Here is a 25,301-nt window from a genome sequence, read left to right as displayed (position 1 = left end):
CACAGAACAGAGACTTTATATGTGGGAAGTTCATATAGCATTTTTTAGCTTTTTAGAATAGTAGGTTTGCTTAGTCAAGAGGTTATGTATATAATGTCTGTCTAGGAATTAAAGTAGTGTGGCATGAAGAAAATGAAAATTCTGCTGAAGTGGTCTCAGTCTATTTTGTATATTTCTTTGGGATTTTTCAGTATTTGCAGCAGATCTCTTGATTGCATCTGGTAGTGAATTTGGCAAGTATAAGAAAGACATAGATTTATGGATAACATTCTTCTTAAAGCATATTTTAAACTAAAGCATTTTTTAAAGCATAAGCAGTGTGCCTAAGCATACTTTATATTATTTAAGCATAATTCATACTATTTTTTCTTTATATCCATAAAGTATATTTTAAAGCAAAAACGTTTTGTCAAAGAGGCACTTCAACACCAAACATGCATTGGTTTTAGATCAGAAGTACATTTCCAAAGCAGACTTTCTATCATCTTCACGTAGTGTGCTTTGGTTGACACATGGAGCTCTTTCTTTTGGGGGAAATCAAGGGGTTTTGTTTGGAAAACACACAGAAGATGCAGTCTTAAACTGAGCCTTAAAATGTCTTAAAATGTAGTCTTAAAATGTGTGCTAGCATTCCATCTATGGGATCACACTGTAGTCCAAGGTACATAAACTGGAAATGTCCCAGGTATGGATATTACTGTCCACACTGATAGTCACAGCTGGTGAAGACCAGCACCAAGTGTTTTGCTCTCCGGCTTCTGTGCTTTTACATCATACTACTTGCTGCATAGTTTAAACCTGCAAGAGTTGATTTTTTCCCCCAGTAGTGTAAAAAGGAAAAAAGAAAATAATTGATTATAGCTAGAAGAAAAGAACTTGAAAAACTTCCAGAATTAGAGGAAAAATCTGGAGAGCATTATTGAGCAATGAGTAAACAAACAACTTGAAGGCACTGCAGTTTCACAACTTTCTGGGATAGAGTACATCATTTGAGTTTTATTTTGAACTAACAGGAACAAGAGGAAATAGCAAAGAAGCATGAGGAAGACATAAGAATTCTACACCAGAAGTTAGATTTGTACACTGACAATTCCCTTAATAACTTCAAAGAGACAGCTTTGGTGAGTTATGTATTTTAGAATTTGTGAAGTTGTTCCTATATTTTTTACTTTGTTGCTGGAAAGAACAGTTTGGCAGTCAACAGTGAGTAATAACTGGTGATAGAAAAAATAAAATGGTGATTGATTTGTGATGGTTGCATTGTTTTTGAGGCATTAGAAGGCATGAGAGGCATTAGAAGTCAAGTGTAAAAAACCAGTTACCACCTCAGTATATATAGGCATTTTGCATATTATTCTAATTATGGAGAATTCTAGGGAGGAGAGTTATATATTGCATTCTGTTCTTCTCATTCTATGTATGGCTATATTAAGCTATCTATTTAAATTCAAAATTCCTCTCTGCACTTTATATTCTGCTGTATTCTATTGATCAATAGATGTATAAAGCTCTTTTGAAACCAGCATAACCTGTTTCTCTGTGAACTAAGGATCACATTTCAGTAAATAAATGGTAGCTATTAATGCTTGATTATATTTAGGAATGAGTTAAAAATGTATCAGTAATGCTTATCTTTTGCTTAAAGCTTAAAATGTTTTTCACTTCCATTTGTTGTGTTTTACAGGAGTTGGGGAAAAAGACTTCTATGTCCCTATCCAACAACAAATATTTTCATCACTTAGAGCAAACTGTAGCAGAACAGGATAATTCTCTTGCTTCACTTGTTGGAGAATTAAAGAAAACATCATCTGATTTGGAGAAACAAAAACAAATTACTGTATCGAAAATCAATGAGTTTGAGACACTCAGAGCCCAGTAAGTTTTTAAACTATTAATATGAGGCACATTGCAGTGGTTCAAGTCAATTATGTATTGCTGCTACAGGACTGATCTATCAAATTGAATGTGTTTTTGCTGACTTTAGGATTTAGCTGAAAAAAATCTCAAATGCATTAGTATAGTTGGCAATTTTAAGTTATTTTTAATCTGTAGCCCTTCACTGGGGCTAATACTGTGGCTTGAAAAATGCTGTTAAGTTGTTAGCTTTGTGCCATTTAATGAAAAAGAAAGTTGTTTTTAAGTTACTGCATTACTTGCTGGCTTGTGTTCAGTCATTTTTCTCCCCATGACACATCCATTTGAATTTGCTGCTGAACAAGTTTTTACTCATGAAAGTTTATCCCATGTTTAAAAGGAAAAAATATGATGCTTTCTTTACCTGTAAGGGCCAGGGTTGAAAATGAGCAATGTTCTAATGTAACTTTGCTGACCTTCATGAGTAATTCTCTTATTAAATAGGGTCTGCCTTTGTTGAGTCATCTTTCTTTGCTGTTTCCAAATCTAAGTGTCTTTTTCTTTAATAATAATAAAAATAAAATGTTGTGTCTTTTGTGATTTATTTAGAGTTTGCTAACTTAATTATTACACTGTACCCTCTTAATGCTTATTTTTTTATTAGGCTTCAAGAAAAGCACACAGTTGATATGGAACAAATCAAAGAAGAAGCAAATGAACTGAGGAACATATTGTCTCAGAAGGAGAAGGAATTAGCAAATGTTAAAGCTGAACTGGAGGTCCAAAAAGAAGCAAATAATAGAGCACCCACAGCAACCCTGAAAAACCTGGTGGAACAGTTGAAGAGCCAGTTAGCGATAAAAGAGAACCAGCACAAAGTTAGTCAACAAAAATTAATCTCTATGTCACTTAAAGACTAAATTTTTCATAATGCTTAAGAATTCTTTATATAGCTGAGCAGGAGATAGAATATAACTGCATAACATGCCAAAGTAAAATATAACTGCCTTTTCTTGTTTTGTAGCAGCATCTTCACTTACAAAAAAAATTGAATTAATTATTTTCAGGCTTTGAGTAGAGCACTTCTAGAGCTCCGAGCAGAAATGACTGCCAATGCTGAACAGCAAATTATTTCTGCTGCGTCACAAAAAGAGGCACAGATGAATGTCCAGGAGATTGTTGACAAACAAACCAAGGGGCTTATGGTGAGTACTAGGTAATGTCATTGTACTGCTTTGTTGTGTTTTACAGGAGTTGGGGAAAAAGACTTCAACCTGATTTGGTGCTTTTGCTGACTTTTTTGTTTCCTTCTAGACACAGATAGAGGAATTGAATAATCAGATGATAAGACTTACAGAGAACCTTAAAATAAGTAAAAGCAAGGAAGCTTTGTTGTCTGATGAAAGGGATGAGTTAAACCAAGAGTTTCAGAAGAAAGAAAAAGCACTTGCTAAAATATTGAAGGAAAAAAATGAAATAGAAAAAGAAAATGAAGAACTGAAGAACCGAATTAGGAGGCTAAGCAATAGCATTCAGGTAGAAGTGACTTTTCAAACTATGTTTGATCTTGGTCAATTTTCTGTATAGATGAACTGGTTTGGGGGGATGAAAGATTTAAGTATCTTACACTTGATTAAAAAATTTATTTTTTGCTCATCGGGTGGGTAACATGTAAGATATTAGCTTGTTTCTTTGCCTCAGCTTAAAAAGAAAAGTAATTGCATACTTCTTGAAATATGTTTCTGAGAGTCTGAGGAGCTGAAAAACCACTTTCATAGCTTATTAGAAAAATGGTATTTTGTCTTCTTCCGGGCTCTCCTTATTTCTCCTTTTGGAAGAAAAGTAAGGGATTTACAGAAGATTCTATCTATTTTTTAAAATTCAACTACTTGCTGCTGATTATTCAGTTCAGAGGGAAAAGTTATGTTCCAATATTTTAATAATTTAAAGATAATTTTAAAAAAATCATTTAGGTTTTAAACTAATTTTACCAAATTGGAATTAAAATCCTTATTTTTTGACTGGAGAAAAAATTCAGTAGTCACTAAACTTGAAGCTGTAAAAATTTGTAATTTTTCAGAGCAAAGCTGATGAACAAAATCTGGTAGATGTGCTTCAGAAAAAAATTAAGAAGTTGGAAAGTGACCTTGAGAAAAAGTCTGAGGAAACAGAAAAGAAGGGTCTAAGAGAAGACAAGGTATGTGACTTTTATATCGTGGCTTTGAAAGAGCTCATCAGCTGAGGCCAAGGTTGTTCGCCTCTCCCTATTTCTTCTAAAACGCACCAGCCAAACTTGACCAGAATAAAAGCAGTTTCTTGGCTGCAACTTTTCATCTTTCCCATGCTCTTTGTTACTGCTCTTGTTACTTAGTATCCTAATGTTCTCCTGCCTTTTTCTAATGGGTGTTTAATTCTACAAAATCTTAGAAAACTAAGATTTTTTAGGTAGTGTTGAAATTGATTACATGAGTCCTGCCAAATGTGTTTTTGTGAAATCAATGCAATAGCAAAAGCATCAAATACTGAGGAACAAAAGAGTGAATCTTAAAAGGGATGATGTCTCTGTAAGTGATTATTCTTGACAATTGTGATCTCTTCATACAAGAAGTTCTGAGTGATTAGAGTTAATCACTCAAATTTAATGTTAATTTGTAAGTTTTTTGCTGGTTTCTTGCTTGTTACTATGTCAGTAACTAATTAGTGGCTGCTCATATTAATTATAAAGTATGCTGGAATATTGTAGCATACTTGTGTAATGAGAGTCAGACTATTGATGTATGATGTGAAATATTATTCTACAACTGCACATATGCTTTCAATTAATTTGAAATGTTTTAAATACCTGTTGCTTTGTGTCTAGAGGTATATTTCTCACACTTGGCATGCATTTTTCCTGTTTTCCAAGATTTTCTTTTCATTCTATCGCTTCATAGCAGTAACTGTTTACAACAAAACCAGAAAATGAAGTACAGGGAATAACCAGAGAAGGAAAAATTCTGACTAAAAATAAACAAAGAAAACCCCAAACCAAACCCAAAATTTTCTACAGGAATATTGACTGTGATTTTTCAGTAGCTGTTTGTGATTCTATAAGTACAGGTTTTAACCAATGTACAATTGATAGTTACTGAGTTATTAACTCTAAATAGAGATTCTGTTTCTTGTAGAAAAAGAAGCTGTGCAACAGGGGCCTGCAAGCCCCTGGTGCGTTGTAGAAGACAGATCTGTTGTAAATTGCCATACAAAAAACCTACTTTGTCTTAAACCTAATGTGTCATTTGAAGTAAAAGGGCACATTGCACTAGCACCTCTAATTTCATGAAATGCTTCACTTATTTTTTTGTAAAATGAGTATTAAAATCTAAGGAAGAATTTGGTGGGAGCAATCAACTGCATTAGCTTTATCCACCAATCACAGCAGTGTATCCAGCTGAACCTGCTACTTAGCTATGGCAAATAATATATGCCTGCTATGGCTTCCTGCTTTAAACTGATAAATGAAGAATGTATCATTCTTAGCTTTCTAATGTGTTTGCTTGTTTTGCTGTAAGAGAAGAAATCAAAGGGAAATACAGAATCTATTTATGTTCTTCACAGACCTCCAAGGAGGAAATAATTAGATGGGATGAAGGTAAAAAATGGCAAATGAAAATGGAAGGATTGCGGAACAAACTAAGGGAAAAGGAGAAAGACGCAGATGCTTTATCCAAACAGTTGAATACATTGAAGGAAATTTATACAAAGTGAGTTGGATTTAATTGATTCAGCTACAAAATGATGACATAAGGGAAATACAGATGTATTTGACATACAGTAATTATAAGATAGATGGTGAGAATATGATATTGCTGTTGAGACTAAAAGGATTAGTTAATTTTCAAGCAGCAGGCTGCTGACTCTTCTAGTATACTTTCCCTTGTGGAAGCCAACTACCTGTATTAGAAGAAAGTGTCTCAAGATAAAATTAAGTCCTTTATTAAGCTTCCTGGTTTAGCATTCTGTGATTAAAGGAAATAACAGCTTTATGAAGACAGGCTGTTTCTCACAGTGGTGTTATTTAACCAGGCTGCTAGGACTGGATACTTCTAGTGTTACTGCAGTAATGACAGTTCTAGGATTGTGAATTGGAAGCCTTTTCAGGAAACAACCATATTCATATGCTCTGCAGATGTTTACTTCAGTGAAGTAATGGCAAGATTTTACTGATAAAAGATGTGGGGGTGATTGTAGCTGTTACTAAATTGTGATTTGAAACTGCTTCAAAATGGCTCTTATTCTTAGCAAGTCTTGCCTGAATTTCACATAGAACAAGGCAAGACCAACAAGTGGTTTATGATGTGCATGATACTGACTTCATGTCCATTGGGTTTTTTTGGGTTTGATAGAGATTTTGGTAAGGCTGTAGTGTCTACACAGTAACCTTATTAAATAGAAGGCAGATAAAATGCAAATGTGATTCTTTAAGACAGAAAATATTTTCTACTCAGGAAAGCAGTTTAGCAAATAAGCCTTAAAATGTAAATTTACTGGATGTTGCAGGAGTGAAAAAGAGAAAATTGCTCTGCAGAAGAAACTGAAAACTACTGGCGTCACTGTTGACCGTGTTGTTGGAGTAAGAGCCACAGAAACTGAAAAAGAAGTGGAAGAACTAAGAAAACAGAATCTAGAGTTAGAAAATGAAGTTGCACACTTGAGGTGAGAGACTTTTTAAAAAAATATAAAAAAGTGAGAAATATAAATTAGTAAAAAAATATGTGGAATGAGATAGTCTCTAATAAGCAACCTGTAATGCAAGAAGGAAAAAAGAAACAGGAATTTAAAAATTTTTAAAAAGAGTCCATAATGAGCAAACTTAAAAGTATTTGGGAGCAGTTGTGCATGTTCAGAGAATATGCAGCATTGGTTCATTATTCTAAAAAGCTAAATAATGTAAAAAACATATGGCTTCTATTGCGAAAATTTTAACTACAGTTTAGAGTTAGTGAAAGTTACTGGAACTGCTAAGTGCAGTTAGGAAGTGCTTAACCAGTCATCCTGTATTACCGTGGATAATGTACCTGAGTAATAGAAACTGTATACATCTGAAAAGAGCAAATTCCTTTTGCCAAAGCAAGTATCTTCCATTCATTGGGATTAGTTGAAATACAGCCAACGTTGATTCAGAATAACTGACTTAGAAACACTGGGAAAATCCAGTGCAGAAATCCAGAATTTCACAGTGCTTTTACATTAAGGGATGTTTTTCTGCACTAATAGCCATTTGTCTGTTGTTTTGGCTATTCATTTTTGATGTAGAACACTGCAAGCAATCCCACGAGACTCTGTTGTGGAAGATTTACACTTCAAAAATCAATACCTCCAGGAAAAGCTTCATGCATTGCAGAGACAATGTTCAAGAGAGACATTTTTGAAACCCTCGGTAAGTTAATTATGTAACCATAGTACATAGAATACTGCTTAGGAAAAGTATTTGTTTTCTATTTGGTATTCTATGTAATTTATCTGGTTTTATTTAAATGACATTATCCTACAGCAGGATACGATATACTCAGCTTTTAGTGGTTTTAAAAAAACCCAACAAACCAAACACCAAAAACCCCCAGATCCCCAAAACTTAAAATTTCTGTGTCCTACAGGTAGAAGATGGAATATTCAGCATCCTAGCATATGTGGAGAAATAAGGAAAATATATTTTTAAACATAAGTCTGCAACTAAGAGACTACTTTTATATTATATAGTGATTAAAAATTAATGATGCACAGAGTCTGGGGAAATACTGAGCTATATTTCAGTTACACTAGGTGGTTTTGTCCCACTTGGATTTTTACAAGGCTGCTTACATTGCAAATTTTGCATTGTTAAGTTTTCTTAAACTTTCAAGAACAGACTTAACGGTACATTGTAGTTCCCTTTATTTCCTGTTTTCTTTTACTGTGTTCTGCTTTTCTTTCATGCTTCACTCTATCTTCAACTTGACTCAGAGTACATGTGACCAAACTGAACTTACCAAGTCTCTTCCTATCACTGTCAGTAAACAAAAGTATCTGAATTTCCTTCACAAGAAATCTATTTCAAATAGGGCTGAAATCAAACATCAGACTAATAATAGAGTTACTGATGGCAGTGAAGTAGATGAGGACACAGACATGCAAACATGCATCATGCCTAATGAAGTCCAGCAGGCTGCTGCAGATGTAAGCAGAGAAGTGTCTCCTGAAGAGCACCCTGAAGATGGTGAGAAATGCAAGGACACAGAGATTTCTAGGGAAGGACTGAAAACCAAAATTATAGCTGAAGCTGGTAAAGAGAACTGTGGTGAAAAAGAAGAAAATATAACCCAGCCTGAAAATGGAAAAGTTAATGAGAAATGTGAAGAAGAAGAAGAGAGGAAGCAAGAAATCTTCAAGCAATCAAATGTCAGTGAAGAAGAATGTGTAGAGGAGCCTGATGCTGACAAAATGAGCTGCAATCAGTCTGCTTCAGGGCAACCTCCTAATCAATCTAATGACTGTGAAGCAGAGAAAATAAATATGAATAATGAAATGAATCAACACACTGCAGAGAATAAACAGGAAAATGACCGAAGCTGTACAGAAGGGATTGAAACTACCCCAGAATGTTGTGAAATGCCCGAGGTTTGATACTGTAGTGGCCCTCTAGCATTTCTTCAGTACAAATGATGTAGAAATAGAATAGTTTGATCTTGATAAAGCAGTGCTTTCCTGTGCATGGTCTGAAGGGATATTGAAGTACTCACCAAGTGGTCCATAAAGCAAACTTTATACTTTCATGATAGCATGCATGTCAGCTTGCAAGTAAGCTACTGTCAATTCTAAAACTTGGATCCAGAGAGTTTACAAATAACCCTAAAGATACATGGAGCTAATTGATGTCCTTCATTCTTTAAGAGACTTATGATATGTTATTATTTACACTAAAAAAAAAAAGCTTTAATGAAGGAAATACTTGATTGCTCTAGTTAGTGATAAAGTAATGAATCATACAGTTAATTCCCAAATTACATAAATAAAAACCACTGATTATTAAATTATTAAAAGGTTTTACTCTTTACTAGTCAGGCATAATAATTTACCGTATCACTATAATTTAGTTGGCACTATTAAGTATGCAAAACTGTCTTTGTGTAGTTGAAATCACTATCCTCCATGGAGAAAGACTTAAGATTTTGGGAACTAACAGATTCAATGAGAGTTACATACTACTATTCCTGGCTTGTTCTCTGCTCCGTTTGACATAATTGAAATTTCTTATGACATATGTGCTACTTAAAAACTATCAGAATGTGCCCTTAAAATTAGATGCTGTTCCCAGGTACAGTGTCACAGCTTACTTCATTCAGTAGCTTCTTTATCTTTTAGTCTTTGAGGTTTACTTCTACAGAAGAGTTTGAGAAGTAATTTTGGTTTGATGAAATTTTTATGATTTATACTGATCCGTAAACTTCCCTTAAAGGTTAAGCAAGTTTAAGAACTGTAGGAGAGGGTGGTAAAATCAAAGCAGATTAGATCAAAACTGGTAATAATGCTTTCTTTTTTAATTTCTGTGGAAAATACTAGTTTTCTGTTGCTCTTAATCAGCTACAACTGATAGTTGTATTGAATTAGTACATTACCATTTAATAATAATTTTCCCCCCTCTTTTCTCAAGACATCAGCAACAGGATCAAGTGATCAGTATCGAAGACAACAAGAAAAGGAAAATTTAAGATTGTCATCTGAAAACATTGAGCTAAGATTCCAAATAGAGCAAGCCAAGAAAGATTTGCCAAGACTAAAGGTGACATCTTCTTACTTTAGTCCCTACCCTCACACTGGTCAGGGAATTGCTTAAAAATAAATGTTTTTTGTTTTTTTTTTCCTGTACATACTGTAAATTTTCATGTTTTTACAGAAGATGAGAAGGTTGAGTAGGTGGTAGAAATAATGGAAAATGTCATTGAGATGGGCAATTGTTTTCTCTTAAATTTTTCCAAGTAAAAGCACTGTAATTTTGTTCAGCAGTTTTTCACCTCAATTTGAGATCTGAGTTGCTTATTACTTTTTTTTTTTTTGCTTGTAGGACCAAGTAGAGGATTTGAAAGAAATGTGTGAACTTCTCAAAAGAGAGAAAGCAGAAGCTGAACGAAAGCTGAACAGCATTAGAGGGGTGAGTATTCTAACAGCACTTTTATCATAAGTAAATGAAAAAAAAAATGAAAAAAACCCTTAAGTATTATTGAAGCGAAATCATTTGGAATCAACCAAAACCAAATATGAATTGTTATATTTCATTTTATTGACAAAATGATACAATGAATTAATGACATTAACAGGACCATTAGAATGACTATTAAATATTTGCACTATCATGGCCTTATTTTGTCATTTGGATTAGTTACCTTCAGAAGCATATTTGTACAATAAATACCAGTTACAGCCGTAATAATGAAAATTATATTCATGTATTTGTGTAAATTATTTGATGCAGATGTAGAAAGGGTAAGTTACTGTTAGTGAAGTTTTTTATTTGTTGTAGTATGGAAGGTGGCATAGCTGAATTTTACCCTAGCTACTGTCAACTACCTTAATAGAACAGTATTTCCAAAGTTAAAGGGAAAAAAGTACTCAGCAGTGTGTCTCCTGTGGCTCACTTATCAAACTATTTGTTTTCTAGAGAAAGCCAAACTAATAAAAGCTCCGAAGTGACTTTGTAGCTCAGTATGCAAGAAGAATTGATTTCTGCTTCTGCATACCTGGAAAAGATCAGATATTTTTTATTATTTTACTTATGCTTTACATGGACTGCTTGTGTGCCTGTCTCTCTTATGCAGTGGTATTCTTGGACAAGAAGATTCAGTTTATACAACTGTTTCATGCAAAGGTTCTGAGGAGAAAGCAAATTCTGAATCTTTCTCAATTCACAGCCAGCAAGATGTGACAGTTTTTCTTTAACTCTGCTGTGTACCAACACAAACCTCCTAATCCCTCCAATTATTTTAAAGAAAAATAAATACTTTTAAATAATGAAATTTGGTCACTATATACATTTATGTGTAAGTCCAGGGAGTAAAATCCTCCCCATTTTCCTTATGAGATCACCTTATGGCCCCAGAACTAGAATCAGAAGTATCTTTAAATTATAATTGGTGAGGAAATTGCTACAAAGAGGATGAGAAAATAAATGGATTTGAAGATTCCCTAAAATATTTTTTAACTCATTAATTAATGTAGTGAAGCAAGGAAAATAGAGAAATTACAGTATTTTCCCCTACATTTATTTATTTTTCATTTTGCAAGAAGAATATATTCCTTTGGAAAGGGAGATGTTTATGCTTTAATACATAGTTCTTCTGTCACTTTAATTCAGAAGAAGGGTTGCTAAAATAGGGCCCTCTTTTCTTCCCTCAAGCCTCCAGCCCAGCATTTTTCCCCAATGCCCCCAACAGTAATTGCATGGTCTGTTGGATTGGGGAATTTTTCTACAAGAAAAGCTAAATAAATTAAGTAGTTCTTTGATTTATTTTCCTAATGTTTCAGTTTAGTTCACAAGTACAGCAGATTTTGAGACTTAACTGCAGCCCTTTAGGGTAATGTAGAAAATGAAGGAGTTGATTTGTTGACTTGGGGAATTAATAAATAATTAGATATTTTGGTGAGGTAAGTATGCTGGAAATTCTAGGGTTCAAGTCATATTAAAAGAAAGCATCTTTTTTCCTATAAATATTAATTGCAATGGGAAAATAAGCAATAAAGTAAGATTTGGAGTATCTCAGAACGTTAAGATGAACAATTTGCTCACTTTTTTCCTTACCCCTCTGTAGGCTGGTAGAAGTGGAAAGACAGTCCCAGAACTGGAAAAAACAATTGGCTTGATGAAAAAGGTTGTAGAGAGAGTCCAAAGAGAAAATGAAGAACTGAAAAAAGCTCCAGCTGTGGTTTCTAATGAGAAATTACTTGGTCTTGAGCAGGAAAATGAGAGGCTAAAGGTACAGTTTTATCTCCAGTAACTATATATAGGTAACAGTTTATATGCAAGTTAGTAACAAAATGGAGTACCAAGCCTGTTGATACTGATTGGCACAAAACTGTTTTGAAAATGCCAGATATTAAAGATATAGAACAGAAAGGCAAAACTTCATTTTAGCCTAATATACTGCACAGTTTAAGATACTTTGTACCTTAAAGGTATATTTAACTATGTGATAAAATGTTCACTGTGCTAAGTAGCTGTAACTATGGTGTGCTTTAAAAATGGAAATCTGAAATCTTCTAAGTGATGTAAATGTGTTTCAACAAATTGTTTGATCTTTAGTCTGAAATGGAAAAAATGAAACTTGATCTGGAGGGCCAGCTGAATGTGCATTATGAATCTAAAACCAAAGGAATGGAAAAACTCATTACTGAAAATGAGAGACTGCGTAAAGAACTGAAAAAGGTATAATCATTTTAATGCATCCCTTTATTTCCACTAGCCACTGGTTATGGTAAGTATATGGTTTTTATTTTTCTTAATGGTCAGTATAACACTGATATTGCCATGATAGTTTTATTTCACTATATGTGGAGAGGAGGTATCCAAGGGCCAGCCCAAGACCAAATCTGGAAGTTGCAGTGCTAGTAGCCTAGGATGCAGTTTTCCTCTACATCAGCACTGACCCTCTCTCACTGTCATTTGAGATACTTCCTGCGAGGTTAAATATTCCATAAAACTTTGCTTTTATTGAACAATAGGAAGCTGACAGTGGAGAGAAGCTACGAATAGAGAAGAATAACTTGGAGATATTAAATGGGAAGTTAAATGTTCAGCTGGAGGAAACCATTAAGAAGCTAAATTTGGCTGAGAGCCAATTTGATGGAGCTGACAGCAGAAACTGGAAGTCCATTGTAACAAGGTAGGAATTGAGAATGTAATAAGAGGACAGAAAAATGGTGCAATGCTTATGCTATTAAGAGAAATAAACAACCTGTGTCCTGCATAAGGATGGCAAAGAGCAATTTTTTGGTAAGAAATACTTAGTCCTGGACTCCTGGGTGACTTCAGGATGAAGTAAGTTGATGTGTTGCAAAGTACTCTTTAAGAAACAGAAGTGGAAGGTATCTACAAAATCAGAACCTCTGACAGTAAACTTGTTAGGGCATAAAATCAGCTGGACAGGAGAGAGACTGTGTCTAATTTCATCTTAGGTGAGATCACTGTTGATGCACAAGATTTTACTCCCTTCCCAGTCTTGCACTCCCACAGGATCCCTTGGGTGGTCTAGTGCTACTCTGACATATTGCTGAGCCATTTCTTCATTGAGACCTCAAAAAGCCATTTGGTTGTTTTTAACCTTCCCCTGAACTATCAGTGAGGTAAAATGTCTCTATGCAAGGCCAGATGACAGCCATAATTTGTCTAAGGAAGGAGGGCAAAACCAACTGCAGGACAGGACAGAAGTAGTTAATGGATACAGCAGAGACGATATGAGCATGCCATGAAGATCATAGGTCCTTAACAGCTGGCATATCAGCTCAGCAGTATTCATGCATTTATTCTTTTTGTTCTTCACCTCTCTGAAAAACATTTCTACTTGGTTCTATTTAGTTGAGACATACATAGTTATGTAGAGGTACAAAATACATGGTCATGTTTAATTGTACTTGCCTCTTTCAACTCATGTGAATAAAGCCTTCTCTTTGCTTTCACTTTAACATGAATTTAAAGTAAGTTAATAACATAATGACCTTACTAACCTAAGAGAAGCTGCTTGTGGAACTTTAACATGCAATCCACAGCACATCTACCAATGCATACACAGGGTAATAGTGTTTCTTAGGGCAGACAAAGGGGTGTCACCCCAGTGACCCTTCAGAAGACTCTGGCAGATAGCAAAGTGTTGGACACTGTATTGCTATCTGAAAATCCAGATGGATTCAGATGGGAGACTGGGCTACGTGACCTCTAGAGGTACCTTAAAACATTTCAAATTCTACACAAACCTTTTTGTAGCCTCGTAAAGCTCAAAGCAAAATGGAATCTTCCTCAGACTGCTCTTCCTCCACGGTAAACAATTTACTGCAGAATAGTTTTGGCCTTGCAGTCTTCATCTTCTCTATCTATATTAGCCCTTTTCTCAGTACCTTTTCCATAAATTACTAAATCATTAAAAAAATACTTCCAAAGGTATAACACTGAGGTAAGATCCAACTACTGTACCTTATGTACACTTTTAGCACAGGTGTTTGGGGTTTATGTGCAATAGCATAAAAAGGTTCCTGTCCCTCTTTATTGAAGTGTAGACACAAAAAGAGAACCACAGAAGTGTAGTATCTAGAAAAGCCTTTATTTATTCTAGGATTAAAGATGTGTTTCTCATTATGCTTCTTTCAGCAAACTGTATTTATAAGGCCAGTAATTATTTCAAGGCCATATTTTAGGGTGTATTTATTCTCCTAAAGATATTTTAATCTCTGTTTCTGCATAAGTATTAACTTTTGCTCTTATTTTTTCTAAATGAAAATACTGCCAGAATGCAGGAAACTAAGTTGAAGGAAATGGAAACGGATATTGCTAAAAAAGCCCAAAGCATTGCAAACCTTAAACAGCTGCTTCAGGAAGCAAAAGAACGTGAAAACAATGCTGATAAAAATTTACAAGATCTAAAAGAACAAGTGAGTAAAATTTAGCTAGATAACTCTGAAAATAGAATGCTTAATTTGTCTTTGTAATGTCTGTAGTGGCAGAATACTTGTTTTTTCTCCAATCCTTTATTTTATAGGTTTTTTCAGTCATAGTTGCTATATTTACATCTTTTAGCCAATTAATGAGGTTTATCACATATTATCAATATATATTCTTGACTTGCAGTCTGAGGAAAACTATTATTTTTCTACTGTGTTCTTCTGTACTTTCAGTGATGACATGAAAGCCTGTAGATAGATGCTTCAAAAGGTCTTACAATCTTTCCAGCTTGTTCTGCAGTGAGGTTGCTGCAGAGATTTCCCTATTCCCTCCAGTTTGTTTTTTTGGGAGGCAGGAGAGTATTGAGTTTGCTATCCCAAACAGAATCCTCATTTCTGTTTCCAGTGTGCCCTCTTATGTGCAGTCTCCAGCAGTCTTACAAGTACTTTTGTACATGTGGAAGAGTTGATGAATTTTCAACTCAGGTACCTTTGAAAAGATGTATCATGTTTTGGCTTTTAAGTACAGAGGTGCAGTCCTAGAATTGCCCCTACATTAGCTTTTATCTTCTCATTTATTTATATGCAGATGATTTTCTTCGCAGGTACCTGGTACTGGTGCTTCTCAGTGTAAGGTATCAAATACAAAACTTCCAATTTGGGAAGTAATAATATATATATATTATGTAAGGAAGTAGATGTGTTCAATAAATAGAACTTGGAATTGATTCCTGTAAAACAATTACTTTGTTAGTTTTTCCTTGGTTTTCCTTTTCTAACATCAGTGTTACTAACATGAAGTATATACCAGCAGCAAATTTAACACAGAGATAGAAGTATTACTCTGGGAGCAACACAGTTTCCAGTTTCTTTCACGTGTCAAGTACTGATGAAGGGATGAGATCAAAGTTAACTGCATTTCAAAAAACAGAGCCTGATTGTGTAAAAAAAAATAACCCAAATCCTTACCATGTTAGGTAGTAACAGAACAAAAACCTGTCATTGCCAGTAGCCTCATGTGAGTTCATGAACTGTCACTGCATTTATTACCTGTATATAATCACACATTTAAACCACTGTTGTGCTCCTGCATCTTTACGAGGCATCTCTTTCAGAGGCTCCCTCCCTCTCTGGTCAGGGACCTCTTCTAACTTAACTGCAGGTCACCCCTACTCACTGTGCCCTCATTGGGGTTGTCATTGCAAATCACAGGGTTTTCGTACACTCTTTTAAAATGAACTGGAAGAACCATGTGCAAATAAGCACATCAGTAATATTTTTAAAGCATTTAAATTATTTAGGCATATCAATTCCTTATGCATATAAGGAATTGATATGCCTAAATGTATACTTATGTATACACTACGTTGGAGTAGCTATGTATCCAACCTTCTTTGTCAGTCTAACTTCTAAATACTTATTTCTTCACCCTTCATGAAATATGTAGCAATGATCTTTACAAACTTTGCAAAGGCTGCCAAGAATGAGCTTTGTGTGTAGAAACTGTACAGGAACAATTTATTTTTTTTCTGATAGCTTAATGTTTGGTTACATCCTTAGTATTATTTTAATTCTTTTTTAATCTTGTATTCAAGAGAACTCTATCTGAACTGCATTGCCGTGGATATTGTTTTCAAGAATAAAACTTCCTTAATTTTTCTTTTAAGATTGAGCATCTTAAACGTCTTCCTGAAGGTGCAGGGACAGAGCAAAACATCATGAAGGAGCTTCAGCTTTTAAGGTAACGTACTTCTAAACTAAGTAAACCTCAGCCAATATACATGAAATAAGATCAGGAAATGACCACTGCAATTTTTAGTTAAGTATTTTATGTTTTAAAATATTTTAATAATTTTTTTTTAAATCTAATTTTTTTTAATATGCCAGATCAACTAATAATCAGTTAGAGAAAGAAAAAGCAGAACTACTACATCAGATGAAGGCTTATAAGAATGAAAGACACACCTCTACAAGTGAAGGTCCTGCAGCTGGTAATAATTTTCAATACCTTAAAATAATGATCTTCATGTATTTAGAGTCTAAAACTACTTAATATGTGTGTGCAAAGTGATAGTAAATCTACCCAATTATTTGAAGTAGATTAACGCTGAAGTAGTGTAAAGTGAAGCAGATTAAAGTCTTGGATTTTCGAGTACGTATACAAGCTTTTTGAAAAGAATTTTCAGTAAAAATCTCCATAATCAATTAATTTGAGCAACAGGCTGTAAACTTTGTATGATTTTCCCCTCACAAGAAGGTGTTTAGTTCCTGCTCCCATCTGTTTTATTAACCTCAAAAGACTGTAAGATGTCATTCATTCATTGAAATCCTCTTTCCTGCACCTCTGGCTTTGGGTTCCAAGATGCTAGTGTTTATTTCCAGTTACCAGCTCTGTGAAGGATTTAAGACCTAGCAGGCATTAGTCCCATGGGAAAAGTAGAGCACTATGGAGAAGCGCACTGCCATATGACTGGAGAAAAAAAAAAAAAAACAAAACAAAACTAACCTTATGGAAATCATGAATATATGCAACAAGATCCTTATGGTATTTCCAAACTTCCAACATTTGATTCAGAGGAGGTGTACAAGTTGTATTTCTCAAAGGCATGCTAAAAGACTGGCCACTGGGCTACTGCATTCAGCCACAGGAACTACACACCACTGCCTAACTGGTACAAGAACTAAGGAAAAGCCAAGGTGACTTCAATGTTTGGTGATTCCAGTTGGTTTTATTTAACTGTTTCAGCTTTTAGGACATGCAGAACTATTGAAACAAGATTATTTGTACCATGGGTTTTCACTACTTAAAATTTCATTAAAAATCTTTATTTTTGCAGGACATAATGAAACTGTAGAGGATAAAATTGACAAACTACTGAAAGAAATTGATGACCTCCAGTCACAGCTGGAGGTTTCAGAGCTCGAAAAACAGAAATTAAAGGTGAGCTGCAAGGACCATCCTAGACAAGATAATAAGCAAAACTGTGGTTAGCTAGAAAGAGCTGTTTAATAGCTGAATTAATATTTAATGACAAAGTCAATTTTTAAACATTGTTTACAAAGCCTATTTTGTTTTTATGAAAGTACTGTTTATGGGTAGAGTTTTTTGCTTCTAGACAAGATCATTATTCCTTTATCATATAATACCTCAAGAAAAAGGCAAAAAAGGTGTTGTGTGGTATTAGCAAAGTTCTGGATAAAGTTGGTACTCCTTCATTCTTTTCAATAGGAAGAGACAAAAGAGCTGAGAAGAGAACTAGAGACCTATAATCCTTCCTTTTTTGAAGAACTTGAGGATCTAAAATATAACTACAAGGAAGAAGTAAAAAAAAATATTATCTTGGAAGAGAGATTGAACCAGCTTTGTGAAGAGTTTGGCCTTCAGGATAGTCCAGGCAATATTTCTGTTGATTAGGGTAGCGTTTCGTATCCTCATCATTGATACAAAAAATAAAACTGTCTGTTTCTCTTGGAATTATACAAGTCTCTTAAAGTTATGTTAATCTGCACACACCTAAGAGGGCAGAATTGGATTATTCAACAGTTAATTGTCAGTATTTATATACAACAGTCAAAACAAAAGCAAGTTTTATCTCTCCCAGCTCTTGTGCAATAATCTATTTTTATTCAAAATAGTTAATTTGGATAATAAGGTGTCAGGTGAAATTGCAACTTTGGGCTTCTTTTAAAAATTAATAAACCTTTAAACTGTCAGCATACTAAGTATGCTAAATCCCAGATCAGTAAGATTATGTAATTTGCTCTTGTTGTCATGTGCAACCATAATGTTTAACTCTGAACTCAGGGTGAGTGTACTGGATGCCTGTTCTTACATTCCTGGTTATTTTTACCTCAATGTTAAAAAATCCAAGAACAAAGAACTGAAAATGAAGCTATAGTATTTCAGACAAACCACTGGTATTTTTGTACATAATTGATTTTTCATTTTGTTTATTTTATATTGCTGGATGTATAGTTTTATAGCAGAGATGAAATAAAGCCAACTCAAATGATCATTCAGTCTCACCTTTATTATTTATATATCTTATCTTACTTAATATGCCTGTGATGAAGTTTCCCAATTGAGACACAGTTGTAAATAGGAATTACTAAGCCAAGTCATGTCTCTCTCCACTTATTAGGCTCTCCAAAATAAAACTAGAGTATTTTCTATTATTTACTCTTTTTGTCCCAAAATAGTGCAAGTGCCTGTAGGATATAGGTTAACTGGGTTTTTAAATAATGCTGCAGATGTACAGTTAAATGATACCAGGAAGTTTTCCCCTGTAAGAAACTGTTACAAATTTTTAAAAAATTTAGGACTAATTCTGGTCCCAACTGAAATATGTCTTTTTACAGTTAAGAAGCTTGATGCTAAGTCTCAAACCTACATACAACAGTGTCATAATAATTACATTTGTAGAAACACAATCTATGTAACTTTCCCAGTTGATCGCATTCATTAGTAAAGCTTTTAGGACCAGCCAGTGGTAGAAAACATACTTCCTACACTTAATGCTAACAGTTTCCAGGAATGTGTTCAGAAGTTAAGGATTTTTCATAAAATAAACATGCTAGAAGTTAGATCTCTGCTCTGGCTGTCATATCTCTGTTATTTAGTCATTTAGGACAAACTTAAAATGATACGGTAGTACCTGGGCTGTTGCCTAAGCTAGAAGAGTATTCATGAAAAATTTTGTGATAGACACAAGTAAAAGGAATGCAGGACATATAACAATTAACTTAAAAAAAATAATAATTTCAAGCATCTAACTTGATATCTTTGAGTCGGTCAAATCTTTGTCCATCCAACATTGAAAAACGGTGAAACAAACTCTTTGGTTCAAAGTCATAGTCACATTTAGTTCCATTAAAAGAAATTACAACAGGCTGAGAATTCAGGTACGTGTCTGCAAGTGGCCAAGGTAAACCAAGATGATGGCGATGGAGCTATAAGAAAAGGAATGAAGGTCAGTTCAGCCATTTTGATAGAGTAATGCAAAAATTCCCAGCTTGGGAAGCGCGTGGGTGTCTGTGGATTCTAGGATCCTCTGCATCAGGGCACTTAAAACCATTAATAAGTTATCTCTATAACGTGAACAACAACAAAGCGCAAAAGGCAAACCAGAACCAAGGTGTCCTCCACAGTTTCAGAAATCGCATTCTTATTAATAATACTTGTTCTATTAGTCAACATTACGAGAACTTAATTTTTAAATAGAGGAGTTAAGCTTTAAAACTAATGATTTCTATAAAGAGAGGCAAGAAAATATGTTCTCAATTACTTCATAAGCATGTTGGGAATGAAAAAGTTCAATATGTTACATAGTCATTGTAGTGATTCAGCGGCTTTACTAATTGTACTGTCATCTCATTGGTTGGAGAACATTACTATTAAAGAATTTGGAAAAAAAGACAAAAAATTAATACAGTACATCACATTTTAGGAATTCTTACAGTGCTTTCCATGTGTCCATCTACATACTCACCTTGATTAAGCACCCATCATGGCAGTGCCACACAATTCCTTCAACTTTACCCTCCGTACAGCTTTCAAACCAAGAGAGTATGTCATTTTGCTTCAAGGCAGGTGGATTCTTTATTTCAAATGCTCCATGTGGGACCAGAAGATGTACAGGGTGCTTCTTGCTTCCCAATCCTATGTTTAAAGAAACAAATACCTTCCTTCTCGTTACTGTGTTTCTTCACTTTTGTTATTGCAGACATCTTAAAAGCACTCTGTAAACTTCTGTTAGATACTATGATATTGTCCTGCCTTTAACAGAACAGTTAATTAAATTTTTAAGTACCAAATGCAGCTGTCTCTCCTCACATTTTAATTAATATTTATTAAAACCTCCTCCTCTTTTGTATAAAATAAACATTACATAGATTTATACTGTCGTCTGTTTTTCCATTGTGGTCACCTCCTCAGTCACCACACCAGCTAAATCCTTCACACTTCAGATCACGATCAATGGTACAAATACCTTAGTTCCTGAAAATCTGCCATATCTTTTCATGACTACTTAAAACTGGGCTGTTAAAAACTGCATTGCCTTTTCCTGTTAACATAAATCTTCATTTAAGAAGGCAGCTATTAGAACTTTTTGTTGCAATTCTGGTACATACTGAGGAAATGCTTAGGACCAGGTAGGATTATTTTTCCTATCCATCCTTGCAAGTTATCCTAACAGCAAAGCACAGAAGTTAGAACTCGCTTGTGCTCGTATGTAATTGGTTTCTCATTATAAGGCCTTTAAAGGAAGAAGCCACAACTGAAATTTAGCCTGTATTACATTTCCTTAAAAAATGCCTGTTGTATCATTTAAAAACTGCAACTTGTGGGGCTCCAAAAACATGGCTGAATAAAGTTTTCTACTTCAATTCAAAACAAACTTTAAAAATTATACTAGTATTTTAACAGTAATATTTACAATAGTTTATCCAGTTAAAATATTTTTTGAAAGACAAAAGCAATGCATTTTTATAGTAACTCAGGTTTAATAGACATAACTAGTCCCATGACAACTCAGCTTTCTAAGGTGAGTATTTTTGGGTGACAGTTTCTTCAGCCTTTCTCTCCTTTCTAAGAAGGTTGCTACTGGAAAACGCTTTTAAAAAAACTTACACAAAGAAAATGCATTGATTTCACTCAAAAATACCACTTAAGAAAAAAAGAACAGACCATATAAACTTACCATATGGATTTGCATTGATATTAGTTCCAATAAGCTCCAATGTTTGTTCTAAAATTTCCGATAATGGCACGGGACTGATTTCCAGCAGCCCTGGGTCAGCATGGTGTTTCAATACCAGTGCTACTCCAGCCTCATAATTTATAACAGATGAGTGCCAGCAATACTGCTTACTGTTCTTCTCCACGGGCACCCAACCTATCAGAAAACACATTTTACCAAAGTAAATAGCAGAAGTTAATAAATGCATACTAGAAGCTGTTACAGGCATTAAAAAAAAACCCTACAGTTAACTACAAACAGAAAGAGTAAAAACTTGTGTCTTAGAAGAATGCAAATATGACAATTATGCCTTCAGCTGAAGGCCTGTAAGTTTGTACAGCAAACTGCAATTATTTCCATGTGTCACAAGAACAAAGCCTTTCTGGATAGTCAATGAATGATGTTCCAATTTTTTCTGAATATGATAACTATTATTTTTAACTCTGGAATTAATCAGAAATTCACACACACCTTTCCCCAGTTTTACCTGTGCTGCATCATAGGTACCTGGCATATGTCCATTTTCATCGGGCAAAGGATTGCCATTAGAGAACTCTATGTCCTTCGCTGGAATCCAGGTATCCGGAACAGGCTTGAAATCCTCTTCAATATTCCAAACAAATTCTAGACACATAAATGCAACACTTCATTTTTGGTAAACTGTTAACCAACTTTGCTTTAGTTGTCTGTCAATGCAATTATCAAAATAAGATTGATCTAAACCTTGTTTTACAGACAGTAGTCCCAGTTACTTTGTACAAACACCAACATCTGTCACACTCAAGTGGTTTACCATTAGGATAGTTTAAAGATGCCTTTAGCCTTTAAGAAGTTTAAAAGTTAAAAAATTCGGATTAAAAATTTAGCTACCTATTCAAGTTTAAAGCTCTTCAATGTAAAGGGTGATGTTAAAAAAACTGGAGCGGGATAACTGATTATTTGTTAGCCTAGTTGTTTTTCTACCTGGATAACTTACATTGTCAAAAAGAAAGACATTTTCACTAACCTTTGCAATCTTCCAATGAGTACAAGAATCGTTTAAACCTTTTTTCACCTTGTTTGGAGGGTTTTCGATCCAACCTGGCCCATAGGTAGGGTTGTCCTAGGAGTTTCCAAAGACAAAACCGTCACTTTACTGAGGTGACCATACCCTGCAGAGTACTGAAATCAACTACAGAACAGGCAAGACAGGAATTCCCATTTGTCACTAGAGAAATTTTATAGGCAAAGCCATCCACTCTTTAATTTCAAAGTACACTATGTGAATTTCCGAATCTATTTTAGATTCTGCGTACAGTCCCGCCTAGCATAATACAGAGTTTACATACAACTGCAGGTGAAGGCATGAGCCCCAGCGAGTCACTGAACCAGTCTTCTCATTTCCTCCCAACCTCTGTACTTCTATAAATCTTCCCCAAGGAAATTAGACACTCTATTATACATGACCCATTTTGCAAGGAAGATTTACTAATAGGAAGTTTAAAAACAAGAATAGTTCCTGGATGTTCACATTCACTTAAGTCATACTTCATGTATTTTGGAGAGTAAATGCTAGAACAACTTTAGAAACACCTTCTAAGTCTATGGTAACTATTACTTTGTGGTGAAGATGCTTTATGACACTTGAATTCACAACAGCTGTAAATAAATCATACAAAAAAGTGAAAACTTAGTAACATGAGTTCTAGTCAGATGAGAAATCTGCAAATGGATCTTCCTCATTACCTTTATATGTTGTTACATAGCAGCAGGTTCCATCCACTTTTTCAGTAGGAACTGCATTGTGTACATCTGCCTCTAATGCCTTTCCAGTTATAGTGTCAGTTGCCAAAACTTTAAATGGCTGAAAAGAAGACAAGTGGCTACGTTACTGCCTTGCTCTCATACAGATTCTTGCTCCTTTTACAGCTGACCTCTACAAATCCAGCTCTTTAAGTATTATAGGGCTGATTTCTAACAGTTTCTTCAAAACTTGATAGTTTGCAAAGTACTCTAAGACAGAAAAACTAGGGCAATCTGTTTCTAAAGTCTCTCCCTCTTTCCCATTCTTGGTTATTATTTAGAGATGATTTTGCTTTCCACTTTAAACAGGGCAAATAAACTAGAAAGGTTCCAGTCCAACACAGCAGCATTTCAAGATCCACCTTCCTGCATTAGGGTGGCAATAGAAATTCCTCATGACTAGCTCTCCCCAGCTTTCAGTTTGGAGACGGAAGTCAATAGCACCATGTTAGTGCAATACACAGAGCAGGCGTGCTTTTGCAAGGTAGCAAAAGCATCTGGTATTAAACACTTGGTATCAGCAAGGTCAGTTAAACGCTTTTGTGCTTCAAAAGAGCAAAGAAATACATGATCTGTGGATCTTAAACAGCCAACTAGTACAAATTTCTAGGACTTCTGTACAGCTTCTCTAACAGTTTCACTGCAAACATGCAATCAGTTGTGTTTGGACTCAATTCTTTGTCTCTATAATCATCATGCCTCCCTCTTCTCTGCCCAGTCAGCTTTGTCTTTTAATCTGGACTCTCTCTGCTAGCAAAACACAGAGCAAGTCCTTGTCTGGCAGAAGTCTTGAAACAGAATGTGGAATTCATAAAATGAGAACCTGTGTTACATGACACGACTGTTTCACGTTATAAGATGTGTAACCATAACAAACAGCATATATGAAAATTACATTAAAAATTTCAGGGTCGTGACAAAACATTCCCATAGGTTTTACCACCATGACCACGCCCTTTCTTCCCTACCAGTCATAACCACGTTTTATCCTTGCCTGAACTTTAAAAACCAAAACAAAAAACAAATCACAGCAACAACAAAAAAATACAAAAAATCCAAGCCAGAACAAGCCAAACAAAAACAGCACATGCCAGTTCCAGATCTATTACCCTGTTAGGTTTTACTGTGCGAAGAAACACCAGCATAGGGAGGTACCCTTATATTACCATTATTGAGATGGTTTAACTCTGAGTTGAACAATTATGTTACTGTTGTTTTGGCAATCATTTCAGCTCTTTCATGCAGAAACCAACCACCAAGGGGAGAAGGTCACCCACAGCTGCATTCGCTCTCACTACACAGCTGCTACTAAAATCAGGGAACACAAGCAGGAGATCTGCAGCTAGACAGGTGAGTGTGCTGCCCCAGTTTGTCCACATCTCACAGCCTCATTTTTCTTCCTACGAGGCTCACAGGCGGCAATGGCAGGATTGGTTCACACAGGCTCCCCATGTGGTCATGCTGGAGCTACCTTCACTTAGAAAAAGCAAACACAGCATCAGGGTGAACACCTGTACGCGCTTGTCGGGAAAAGCGTGGGGCTGAGCTGACACGGCACTCACACGGGCCTTCCTCCCCGCATTTTAGCGGGAGAACCCTATGCCAACCTCTCCCGTGAGGTTTTCTTAAATCTGCAGCCGACCTTCTCGCCACTCGGCCGTGGCTAGGGCTCTGACACGGTCCGTGCCGTTGCAAGCCGCGGCCCAGCGATTTCCCCTGGGCTCGGGCACGGGCCCAGCCCCACCCGCCTGGCCCCCGTCCTCCCGGCCCGGTGCTGCCCCAGCCACCTGTCGCTCCCGCTTGGCCGAGGGCTCGTCCTTCACCTCGGTGACGAACAGACACGGCACCTTGCGCTGCACCGCGCCCCGCCGCCTCATGGCCCCGGCCGGCCGCCCGCGCCCCCCGCCGCCGCCGCCGTGCCTGCGCCCGCCCGCCCGCGCTGCGCCACGGGAAATGGAGTCCGCCGCGGCCGCCGCCGGAGGCGCTGCTGCTGCGCGGGGCGGGGCTGCCTCCCGTCCAACATAGGCCTAGCGACGCCGCGACTTCGCTCCCCCGGCCCGGCCCGGTCCGGTCCGGTCCGGTCCGACCGGGGGCAGCGGCGCTTTCTGCAACGCCGGCTCCTGCGAGAGTAGACTCCTATGGACTCCTGGGTCTATAGGTTCTGCCAGGAACTTACTCCAGCGCTGGCTACTCATGGGGTCACAGCCTCCTTTGGGTGCTCCCACCTGCCCTGGCGTGGGGCCCTGCACAGGCTGCAGGGCCATC

The 25,301-nt window shown here is 36.0% G+C and overlaps 2 protein-coding genes across 5 annotated transcripts in view; one reads left to right on the top strand and one right to left on the bottom strand.

The window, feature by feature from the left end:
- CEP290 (centrosomal protein 290) overlaps window positions 1-18,531 on the top strand; it is a 48,739-nt gene extending 30,208 nt beyond the window's left edge. For 3 of the 4 annotated variants that reach the window (XM_041409880.1, XM_041409877.1, XM_041409878.1), the window contains 20 exons: window positions 1,014-1,121; window positions 1,685-1,875; window positions 2,519-2,732; window positions 2,922-3,059; window positions 3,169-3,390; window positions 3,935-4,051; window positions 5,452-5,597; window positions 6,394-6,549; window positions 7,150-7,273; window positions 9,524-9,652; window positions 9,935-10,021; window positions 11,676-11,840; window positions 12,167-12,289; window positions 12,586-12,746; window positions 14,364-14,505; window positions 15,120-15,149; window positions 16,182-16,255; window positions 16,402-16,505; window positions 17,352-17,455; window positions 17,744-18,531. In XM_041409880.1, coding sequence (XP_041265814.1) covers window positions 1,014-1,121; window positions 1,685-1,875; window positions 2,519-2,732; window positions 2,922-3,059; window positions 3,169-3,390; window positions 3,935-4,051; window positions 5,452-5,597; window positions 6,394-6,549; window positions 7,150-7,273; window positions 9,524-9,652; window positions 9,935-10,021; window positions 11,676-11,840; window positions 12,167-12,289; window positions 12,586-12,746; window positions 14,364-14,505; window positions 15,120-15,149; window positions 16,182-16,255; window positions 16,402-16,505; window positions 17,352-17,455; window positions 17,744-17,929 — 2,721 coding nt within the window. In that variant the 3' untranslated portion in view covers window positions 17,930-18,531. The remainder of the gene's footprint in view (window positions 1-1,013; window positions 1,122-1,684; window positions 1,876-2,518; window positions 2,733-2,921; window positions 3,060-3,168; window positions 3,391-3,934; window positions 4,052-5,451; window positions 5,598-6,393; window positions 6,550-7,149; window positions 7,274-9,523; window positions 9,653-9,934; window positions 10,022-11,675; window positions 11,841-12,166; window positions 12,290-12,585; window positions 12,747-14,363; window positions 14,506-15,119; window positions 15,150-16,181; window positions 16,256-16,401; window positions 16,506-17,351; window positions 17,456-17,743) is intronic. The other variant, XM_041409879.1, reaches the window with a different exon arrangement.
- Window positions 18,527-24,963, bottom strand: CUNH12orf29 (chromosome unknown C12orf29 homolog). Its single transcript, XM_041409883.1, has 7 exons — window positions 24,824-24,963; window positions 22,980-23,097; window positions 22,261-22,356; window positions 21,762-21,878; window positions 21,216-21,410; window positions 20,004-20,173; window positions 18,527-19,464 (listed from the first exon to the last, which is right to left on the bottom strand). The coding sequence occupies exons 1-7, from the start codon at window positions 24,911-24,913 to the stop codon at window positions 19,276-19,278; spliced, it is 975 nt and encodes a 324-aa protein (XP_041265817.1). The 5' UTR covers window positions 24,914-24,963; the 3' UTR covers window positions 18,527-19,275.
- Window positions 24,964-25,301: the final 338 nt, after the last annotated feature.

This window comes from Onychostruthus taczanowskii, unplaced genomic scaffold (genome assembly GCF_017590055.1).
Source record: "Onychostruthus taczanowskii isolate IOZ18803 unplaced genomic scaffold, ASM1759005v1 scaffold31, whole genome shotgun sequence".
Lineage (NCBI taxonomy): Eukaryota > Metazoa > Chordata > Aves > Passeriformes > Passeridae > Onychostruthus > Onychostruthus taczanowskii.
Note: the sequence above shows the minus strand (reverse complement) of the source record. Positions and strands in the feature narration are given on the sequence as shown.